General features: G+C 43.4%; 1 protein-coding gene across 1 annotated transcript; it reads right to left on the bottom strand.

Moving 5' to 3' along the window:
- Window positions 1–1,420: 1,420 nt before the first annotated feature.
- LOC114652752 (tigger transposable element-derived protein 1-like) lies at window positions 1,421–3,648 on the bottom strand. The gene is made up of 3 exons (XM_028803070.1): window positions 3,250–3,648; window positions 2,081–3,168; window positions 1,421–1,475 (listed from the first exon to the last, which is right to left on the bottom strand). The coding sequence occupies exons 1-3, from the start codon at window positions 3,646–3,648 to the stop codon at window positions 1,421–1,423; spliced, it is 1,542 nt and encodes a 513-aa protein (XP_028658903.1).
- Window positions 3,649–10,888: the final 7,240 nt, after the last annotated feature.

Below are 10,888 nucleotides of genomic sequence, written 5' to 3'. Positions count from 1 at the left end.
CAAGAAACTGGTGCGAGATTGGAGGAAGCAAGAAGATGTAAAAAAAAACTAAGTGTCGCATTTTTGAATGGGTGTTTAAGTCAGGGTCTAATTTTATGATCGATTTTTTGGGTTTCAAGACCCAACTTATATGCAAGTATATATGGTATGTATATAGTATATACTGTATAATGGAAGGACAATGGAGGAGCGCTCTTTGGGGGCATAGAGTTCCCCAGTGGACTAGGCTGCGGTGCCTTGCTGGTGTGACCCCAGTTTAGGCTTCAGCAGAGGTCCAGGAGGACCGCTATGTTGGGTGCCCCAGGGGCCACCAGGGTGCGCTGCTGGGAGAGGTCACCCCTACTTTATGGCTGCACCACCTAATTCAGAAGTGCTTCCAGGGTGCAATGCTGTGACACCAGAAGTCCTCCTGGGTCCAATATACAGTAAAAGGACCCATCTAGGGATTTGAAATCAGGAGGAAGTTGACAACGTTTGCCTGTGAGGAGTGGAAGGAGAGAAAAAAGAAGCATCAGAGCATATTGTATTGTATTATGTTTTGCTTAACTGGATGGAGGAAGCCTATAAAAGTAATGTGTAAAATAAACCAACTTTGTTTGAACCCAGGACTCTGTGTTGACAATTGTGGGGTTTGGGGCTCTAATACACTCCAATAGCTAGAGAGATATATGACACATGTGCGTCAGATCGTCACATTCCAGGTTCGTCAGAGGTAAGCACTACCACCACCAGGGGATGCGATTGCTGACTCTACTGTCTCTTTTGTCCCCCACTGCTCAGAGAAGACACCCCAACCCTTCCAGTCCAGGAGCTATACAAGCAAAGCATTCCCAGAAGGTAGTGTCAAATTTGGGAAATGAGCCACCTGTGTTAATGAGCACCAACCCTGAAGCCTGAACACTTTTCAGAGCCTTTGGAAACTCAGCCAATGGCTAAATTTTTCTTTTGTCATTTTGTCACACTTATATAGCCCTTGTTATTTTCAGTTCCTTTATTATTTGAGTAAATGGGGTGACACTGTTGGCACCCCAACATTTCCTCTTGACTCCTGTCATACCCTTGACCAATACACACTATTTATATTTTATGTATTTATACAAATACATTTAAATTGATGTATAATCAATTCAGAACAGAGTTCTTGACATGGGCATTCAGATAAACACTGTGTGCTGTTACGAAATTTTCAGTATATTTTAAATTTATAAATTAACAAATGTGGTTAAATTAAATATTTAAACATTTTAATCTCTTCTGGCAAAATACTTTTAGCCTTTCAGCTTCAGCAAGGTCAACAGAGATCGAGACAACAGCACATATTAAGAGTGTCTTCATCACTGTCATCATTGCATTGTTTCTCAAAATTCTTATTAGTGAGAAAAGTGTCATCTTCTCTTACTGTGTCCCTTGTCATAGTGGTCTATGTTACAAGCTTCTTTGATTTAATTACTTTGGTCTGAATAAACGTGGCTTTGCTAAAAAAAAAAAAAAAAAAAAAAAAAAGCAGCATTTAAAATTTAAATCAATTCAGTTATATATAAAAATGCCATGCTGATAAAGAGAAACTGAATAGATCCCCTAGAGAACCGAGTTCCTCCACAACACAAAACAAGGCAGTCTTTTGAGGACGGCAGATGTGTAAGAGGTAAGGGGTTCAATAATTTCTTCAGCTGTTGTACCAGAAATTTTTGTATGCAAAATTTCAGTTTTACATTCTATTTCATATACAGTGGTGCCTCACACAACGAACTTAATTCGTTCCAGGAGCAAGTTTGTTATGCGAAAAGTTCGTTATGTGAAACGCGTTTTCCCATAACAATACATTTTAAAAAAAATAATTCGTTCTGTAGCATAAAATATGCTAAGATGACATAAAAAAAGATAAATTTTTTGTTATTATTTTTATTTAGATACATCTAAAAACATAATTTTTTTTTAAAAAAACACACATTTTTTTAATTTTAAGACAGACTAAGTAGAGTCTACCGAATCTTGCACATCTTCATCCATTTTCTGCTTTTTGGCCGATGGTTTCATGAAAAACCTGTCCAAAGTCGTTTGTTTTTCTCTTTTCTTCAACATCTGCCGGAAATAACGGACAAGAGTATCGGAGTAAAGATCGTTGATCCTGTTTGCTTCAGCTGAATCCGGATAGTGGGCATTGGTAAACTCCTGAACTGCTTTCCATTTGACCAGGATGTTCTTGATGTCAGCAGTTGGGATTGGTTGATTGTTTGATTGTTGCTCCTCGTTATCAGATGACGCTTCCCTTTGAGCATTGTCCTGTTGCTGGACCAGAAGTGCTTGGAGCTCTTCAGTTGTCAGCTCTTCTTCGTGTTCCTCAATAAGCTCCTCTACATCCTCTTCCTCTACCTCTAATTCCAACCTTTGGGCCACTGTGATGATGTCCTTCACCACTTCTGTGTCATCAACTACTGCTTCTTCCTGGGTCCACGAAGGCACAAGCATCTTCCAAGCAGAAATGAGGGTCCTTTGTGACACTTCTTCCCAGGCCTTCTGTATAAGTCGTATTGCCATAAGGACATCAAATTTCTCCTTCCAAAACTTTCGGACAGTCATATTGTCTCCACCAAACTCGCATTCTTCAAACACCTTATTAAAGAGGGCTCTAGTGTAGAGTTTTTTAAAGTTCGCAATAACTTGCTGATCCATTGGCTGAAGAATGGATGTGGTGTTTGGTGGCAAATACTGCACCTTGATAAAAGGATAATTTTCCTGCAATATTTCCTCTAGGTCTTTTGAGTGAGAAGGGGCATTGTCAAGTATCAGAAGGGCTTTGAGCGGCAGTTCTTTTTCCAGCAAGAATTTCTTCACGGCAGGAGCAAAGGTTTCCAGAATCCATTCGTTGAAGATAACTTGGGTCACCCAGGCTTTTTGATTGGACTTCCAATGGACGGGCAGTTTGGACTTAATAACGTTATTTTTCTTGAAAATTCTGGGATTTTCAGAGTGATAAACCAATAGAGGTTTGATCTTGAGGTCTCCGCTGGCATTAGACGAAAACATAAGGGTAAGTCTGTCCTTCATGGCTTTGTGTCCTGGCAATTTCTTCTCCTCTTTTGTAATGAAGGTTCTGCTCGGCATTCTTTTCCAGAAAAGACCCGTTTCATCGGCATTGAACACTTGTTGTGGGCAGTATCCTTCATCCTTAATACATTTTTGAAAGTTAATAGAGAACTTTTCTGCTTCTTTCTTGTCAGCACTGCCAGCCTCACCATGCATAGTAACGCTGTGGATTCCACGCCTTTTCTTAAATCTAAAAAACCACCCCCTGCTGGCTTTGAATTCTTCTTCATTATCTTGATTGCTGCTACTTCCAGGGACGTTTTTCTTTAGATCGTCATAAATTCTCTTGGCTTTGTGACAGATAATATCTTGGGTTGTTACGTCACCTTTCACCTGCCTGTCCTTAATCCAAATCGCTAATAGCCTCTCCATTTCCTCGTGGATTGAAGACCTATGTTTTTCATGAAATAGTTTTGATACTCCTTTGGCTACTTTGGCTGATTTGATTGCATCCTTATTTGTCAAAATGGTGAAAATGGTGGTCTTGCTGAGGCCAAACTCTTTGACGAGGTCACACTGTTTTACCCCACATTCACTCCTTCTAATTATTTCCTGTTTCATTTCAACAGAAATCACCTTCCTGCTTTTTTTAGAAGCCATGATATAAAAAAAATATTGAGTTTAACTTAAAAGGACGACTGCCGTGATACGTGCGTGATTTAATTCGTAATGAAGAAAGATTGCCGCGATACGTGCTTAAGTTAAGCGCAGTGACTAACGACTGCCTGCAGTGCCTGCGCGGAAGGATGCAATACATCGGCAGCGATCGTGGAAGCTCGGGCGAAGCAGTCGTGGAAGCTCGGGCAAAGCGGTCGTGGAAGCTCGGGCGACTTCGTTGTGTGAAACGAAGTTCGTTGTATGAATCATGAAATGAAGTTCGTTGTGTGCAGCGTTCGCTGTGCGAGGCGTTCTTTATGCGAGGCACCACTGTATATTCATGCTCAATTAGCTTGTTTTGAACATTAATAACCAAACAAAACATTCTCAAAGAAGGTTTCATTGGTGAACTGGTTGTATTCAGTTTAATATGAATATTAAGTGAAAAATCATCCTTCCCATGTACATGGAATTTCTGATCCTTTTATTTACTTCAGTATTGTGCTTGCAAGATCTTACAGTACAAACAAACATCCCATGCATTCATACACAGGGTATTACATCACAGTAACCCTAATTTCACAATAAATATAAAGCACATATTTTTAATGTTCATTGCATCAAATTTTACTGTACTTAGTACAATAGCAAAAATATTTTTAAATAATCTTTTTCAGTTTTCAATAACATTGATAAGGTTGATGCAGCAATATTATTTTAGTTAAACAGTTGTGGTGGATTGCCGGCATTTTACTCCGGCCCTCACCCCCAGGCCGCCAGGAGGAGCTCTCCGGACAGCATAAACGTGCCCCGAGTTCCAGCAGGGCCTCATGGACTATGTAGTTTTTATACCCTGCTGGATACCTTGGGGGGCCACCAGGTGTCGCTGTAGGGGGGCTCGTGGGCTCTTATGTGCCCTATAACCCGGGAGTACGTCATGGCCATGTGACAGGAAGAAATGACGTGCTCCCGGGTTGAAGAAAAGGACTGTTTACCCTGACCCGGAAGGAATAAGGAACTGTGGACTGTTGGACAGGAACTCCTCCGGGTCAGGGTGTATAAAAGGACTGTGAGAAAGCCCAGACGCTGAGCTGAGCTGGGAGGTAGGAGGGCGAAGTGTCTGGGCGAGGAGGAAAGAGAATTGTATTATAGTAAATTATATGAATAGTGTGGAGTGGAGGGTGCTTGGTGCACTGTGTTATAACAAAATAAATAGTTGTTATACTTTCACCTGGTGTTTGGAGTGGTACCTGAGGGTCCGAGAGGTGGATCAAGGGCATATCTGCTACACTGGCGTAGTCGGCAGGATTCTCTGGCCGTCTGTTGGCAGGGGACCTGTAATTCAAACAAATTTTGTGTGTGCAGACGACCCAAAGAAGGTTCCACTCAAAAGCACGAAGGTGAAAACACCACCCACTGCAGAGAGCGCTGCATTAGTGAGCCTTGTCATAGATCAAACCGTGATGGGGAAGAAATCGGGAAAGAAGAAGGGCAGTCCCGACTGGGTGAAGAATATGACAGCTGCCGAGTTGGCCTGGATTCGCCTGACTGGGTGTGAGGAGGACCAAGAGCTGATAATAGCTGAAGAAGCCCGAAGGAAGCAACAGCAGGAACGCTGTCAGCCACCGGCCACGCCAGAAGCCCTAAAGGGGTTGGGAACCCAGCTGCCAAGTAAGGAGGTATGTGTCGGGAAAACGCCTGAAGTTTCGGGTATATTTTATTCCTGTTTTACAGAAGCATGCCTCCAGAAAGCAGACGGTGCGTTGGATGCTTGCCTCATACCTTGGCAAGATGGCTGCGATACCCAGAAGGCAGGCCAGGCTAAGAGTCGGCAATCAACAAGCCCATTCGTGGATTACGACCACGTGACCTCGCGTGACGGAGGCCAGGAAGAAGGTCAGCTTGGAGCGTTCAGTGAGGTCCGTTGTTCCCCGACAAGTCTGAGCTCCCTGAAAGGGAAGGGGGCGGCGAGCGAAGCAGCGCCAAAATTAAAAAAAGGTAAAGAGGAGCGGGAGGTGACTGAACGGTCTGCCGACAAATTAAAAGAGGCAGATCGCAGTCAGCCGCGGGAGGCTACCCGTTCCTCTTCGGATTCCATTTCCCAGAAGCCTCCGCGAAGCCCAGCAGGGCACGTGTCAGGAGCGGACTTGTCCATTGGCTCCCGGCCGAAGGGTAAGGAAAACAAGGAAGTGAACTTACCTCCGGCCGAACTAAATAACTATATGGTGCGGGATCTCGAGGAGGTGCTCGAGCCCGTACTCGGTTTCTTTCAGGGAGTCGAGGACTTAAAGAAACGTGTAGAGGAGCTGGGAGCTACAGTCAAAGTGCCGCTGATTAAACTTCAGGAATTCCTACGGCGACTGGGGCGAGAAGCTCCTCTGATGATTGATGCGGGAATACAGGTGAGTCCTGCCCGTATCGTACATAATAAGGGGACACCGTGCGATTCGGCACCGCAATTAATAAGTAGCGGGTGTCAAAGCGCTGTGAACCCGACAGTAGAGCGTAGCATGGTGACTGAGTGGTTGGGGGATGGACCGAGCGAACCGGGACAACTGTGCGAGACGGCTTCCCGGAGCGATACGGACTTCAAGACCCCGACCCGCGTGATAAGGGAGTTGTCGCTGGTTAACGGAGGGGTGGAGGAAGTACCAATCGTACTGGGGCGGCTGGGAAGTGCTGTTACCCGGAGCGATGTGGTGCTAATGATGCCGCCTCCTAGAATACTTAGGACAACGGGCATGCAAACAGCAAAGAGGCTCTCTTCTTCATAGAGAGCCTCAAGCTGAGCACAAGCCCCAGAATAAGCAGGAGATCCCCAAAATAAAATGTGGATCTCCTGACAAGGTGGAGAAAGGGACTGAGAGCAGCAAAGCAGCCGTAAACCCCTCCTTAGAGGAGGAAAGGGTGGAGGTGACAGAATTCCCAAGATGTTTCAGGTCCCAGCGAAGAAGACACCCAGGAGGACGAAGGCGTTGTTACCACTGCCATCAGCCGGGCTACGTTTGGCTTAGTTGTCCTTGGAGGACAGGGGAACGGAGGGACAGACGGTTACACCGTTCCCCCTAGGTTCTCTGGGGGGTCTAGACAGCACAGCCGAGACCCGACTGATGCGTCCTACTGGAGGAGGACGTCCCTCGTGGGGATCGACGCTCCGCCCCAGTTGTCGTCGCTAAGGGGGGGGAACTGTGGTGGATTGCCGGCATTTTACTCCGGCCCTCACCCCCAGGCCGCCAGGAGGAACTCTCCAGACAGCATAAACGTGCCCCGAGTTCCAGCAGGGCCTCATGGACTATGTAGTTTTTATACGCAGCCCTGCTGGATACCTTGAGGGCCACCAGGCGTCGCTGTAGGGGGCTCGTGGGCTCTTATGTGCCCTATAACCCGGGAGTACGTCATGGTCACGTGACAGGAAGAAACGACGTGCTCCCGGGTTGAAGAAAAGGACTGTTTACCCTGACCCGGAAGGAATAAGGAACTGTGGACTGTTGGACAGGAACACCTCCGGGTCAGGGTGTATAAAAGGACTGTGGGAAAGCCCAGATGCTGAGCTGAGCTGGGAGGTAGGAGGGCGAAGTGTCTGGGCGAGGAGGAAAGAGAATTGTATTATAGTAAATTATATGAATAGTGTGGAGTGGAGGGTGCTTGGTGCACTGTGCTATAACAAAATAAATAGTTGTTATACTTTCACCTGGTGTTTGGAGTGGTACCTGAGGGTCCGAGAGGTGGATCAAGGGCGTATCTGCTACACAGTAAATCATAAAATACAATATAATACAATTTATTTTTGTATAGCCCAAAATCACACAAGAAGTGCCACAATGGGCTTTAACAGGCCTTGCCTCTTGACAGCCCCCCAGCCTTGACTCTCTAAGAAGACAAGGAAAAACTCCCAAAAAAAACCCTAGTAGGGAAAAAATGGAAGAAACCTTGGGAAAGGCAGTTCAAAGAGAGACCCCTTTCCAGGTAGGGTGGCCGTGCAGTGGGTGTCTAAGAGAAAAGGGTCAATATAATACAATACACAGAACAAAACACAAGTAATCCTCAGTACAGTATAATAGTAAAATAAAAATATTACAAGTACAGAGCAGAATTTAACAGTAGATGATATCACATAATGTGATTTGGATTTGTTTATAGTCCTGGAGACCTCAGCCATCAAGCTGCCTCCCCCAATTTAATTCCACAGCTGGGATAGCACTGGGCCAGCCAATCTGATGAAAGGACCTCTCTACCCAACGATTCCTGTGATCCTCCATCAAAGATGACTTTACCTTAGGCAGGCAAAACCACTTGGCAGGTGGGCAGTGGCACCAAATGCCACATTTGAGTACCGAGAAGAGAAACAGAATAAGTAAGGGTTAGTAACAAATTATAACTATCATATTACTTATGTTTTAGTGCTAATGACTAACAACAGAGATGCAGTCTGTACAGTTAATCAGCAGCTCTAGTCAGGATATGCTAAACTGAAGTAGTGAGCCTTTAGCCGGGATTTGAAAGCTGAGACCGAAGGGGCATCTGTTATAGTAGCAGGAATACCATTCCACAGTTTAGGGGCCCTGTAACTAAAAGCTCGACCTCCCACTGTTATTTTATTAATCCTTGGAATCATAAGCAGACTGGCATCTTGAGATCTTAATGTGCGCTCTGGTTTGTATGTCATGATAAGTTTAGACAAGTAAGCCAGACCTTGGCCATTTAAGGCTCTATATGTTAAAAGGAGGATTTTGAAATCTGCCCTAAACTTAACTCGGAACCAGCGTAAGGATTTAAAAACTGGAGTTATATGTTCGTATTTTCTTGTTCTTTTAATAATTCTTGCAGCAGCATTTTGGATTAACTGGGGGCTGTATAAAGAACAGTTTGAACATCCAGTGAACACCACTTTGCAGTAGTCAATCCTACTAGAAATAAATGCAGGAATTAAATTCTCAGAATCCTGTTTATTTAAATAATGTATTTGAGGACATGGGTGAAATGAAAATGAAGTGTATTCAATATGCCACTTGTTTATTCAAATTGTCACACAACTTTAGAACAAACCACACCCTTGTATAGTCATCCAAAATGATGTAGCAATAGTTTCTGGCACAAAGATGTTACTTTAGTCAGGAAACTGTTTGTGCATTTAATTCTCACTCAATGTACTAATCACCTATTGATGATAAACTGGATTAGTTTCCGGTGTCTAAGAGTTTCAATTTCCAACACCCTGAGTAAGTAAGGCATGCCCTTTAGTTGAGGAGAGTTATTAATTGTGCTCATCTGTGCAGCTTCTAGTGTTGTTATGTCTTTTTTGCAATATGATGCTCTGCATACCTCAATTAAAAATTGATTTCCATTTTGAGCAAAACATTCTTTTATTTTTTAAGTTTTTTTAACATACAGTATTATTCACCTTTTGTACTTGTGTCAGGGTATATCCAAATTCCTTTAAAGAGATAAGTTAGTGTAGGTTACTGTAAATTATATTATGTTAAATCTGCACATTATGTGGAATAGCTTTAAGACAATCCAGGGATGTAACTTCTGGTGCCTGCTTTTTTAGATTCACAAATCAGTTGACCTGTATTGACAATATTAGCACAGTGGGTGAGCTTTTATTTTGACACAATGAAGTTCTGCAGAGAGGAATCTTGTGCAGTCACATAATGTTTTTGTCTTTATAGAGAAAAGGCAGAGATTTTTAAAATTGGGGATTAGGAGATAACATGTAAATTGAACAGTGAGCAAAGTCCATTAATAAAAGTCCAACCTATCTTTGTGAAAACCAAAATCAGAAACCAAAAAACATTTTTGAGAAATAATATTGAAAGGTCTGCAACCAGTTTAAAAATAAAAAAAGACCAAAGAATGAACATGTGAAGTTGTTGTTCTCCAATATTTGGATAACTCGAGAATGTATGATGCTCTGATGATGACAAACACCACGCCTTGCCAGAGCATTCTGGGTACATTTGCTATAGCAACAGACTATAATAATGATAGAACATACAAGCGCTGATGACAAAACGAAACTGGTGTCATGGAATTGAGAGCAAGAGGTTGGGAGCTGCACCTACTACACGGTGAACCACCCAGATTGGGACCCGAGTGCAAGCTGTGCATCGGGTGATACCTCAGCACCACAATGGGACAGTGTGAGGTTTTTTATGGTGGTCAGAGTGCCAGTCCTGCCTTCAACCCACATGTTTTCCCTGCAAGTTGGTGGACCTTCTTGCAAGGTTGGATACAGATTAACGTCATACTCAGGACGGAGCAATTGCAGGTTAAGGGCCTTGTGGCAGAATGGAATAATATTCAGACATAGTTTTTTTAGAGGAAAACAAACATTACATTTAGATGCTGTAGGGTAATAAAAACAAATGGATTTAGTTTTAATAAAATACCGTAAACAAACAAACAAACATTTAAATACACCACTCATAACACATAGTGGTGTTGTAGTGGCCTCCTACTTGACATAGCAAACAGCATAGATAGAGAGGCTTCTGAAAACAAAATTATTTTCTCTCAATGTTTTAACATCAGTCAATAATTATGAATAATTCTTTCACATTTCTTGTCACCTATGTCAAATACAGGGAGATTCTTTCAAAAGAGGCCCCCGAATATTCTGTAATAACTCTCGCTAGGACGAAGCAATCTGAATGAAACAACATGCAATGTGCTCCTCAGTATATAGAGCTTCAAACGAGCTGGGATGCCCCTGCATCAGAGTGATTAGGAAGACATTGGACAGCCGTTGCAACGTTTAACCTCTGCTTGAAACTTCTGGGTGAATACCGCCCGTACCCCTTCACTCAGTCACTCGACTTCTCATCAGGGTGATGGTACACAGTATTGAGCAGTGTGTCTTCATGGTGCGAACCTAATAATAATAATAATAATAATTCTTTACATTTATATAGCGCTTTTCTCACTACTCAAAGCACTCTCCACACAGGGAGGACACGGGAAACGAACTCACAATCTCCTTACTGCAAAGCAGCAGCCCTACCACTACCATCAATTCATTTAAGCGATGTCAGAATCAACTGGATGATCATGAGTTAACAAAATGTTTTTTCCAGCAAGGTGGAGCAACGTGTCACACATCGGCAAGGAGCATGGCAGAAATTGTGTCCTTCTTTGGCAATAAGGTAATTCCAAAGGGGCTTTGGCCACTACGGTCGCCGGATCTGACACCACCAGACTTCTT

This window comes from Erpetoichthys calabaricus, chromosome 5, assembly GCF_900747795.2.
Source record: "Erpetoichthys calabaricus chromosome 5, fErpCal1.3, whole genome shotgun sequence".
Lineage (NCBI taxonomy): Eukaryota > Metazoa > Chordata > Cladistia > Polypteriformes > Polypteridae > Erpetoichthys > Erpetoichthys calabaricus.
This window is presented reverse-complemented; position numbering and strand designations above follow the sequence as displayed.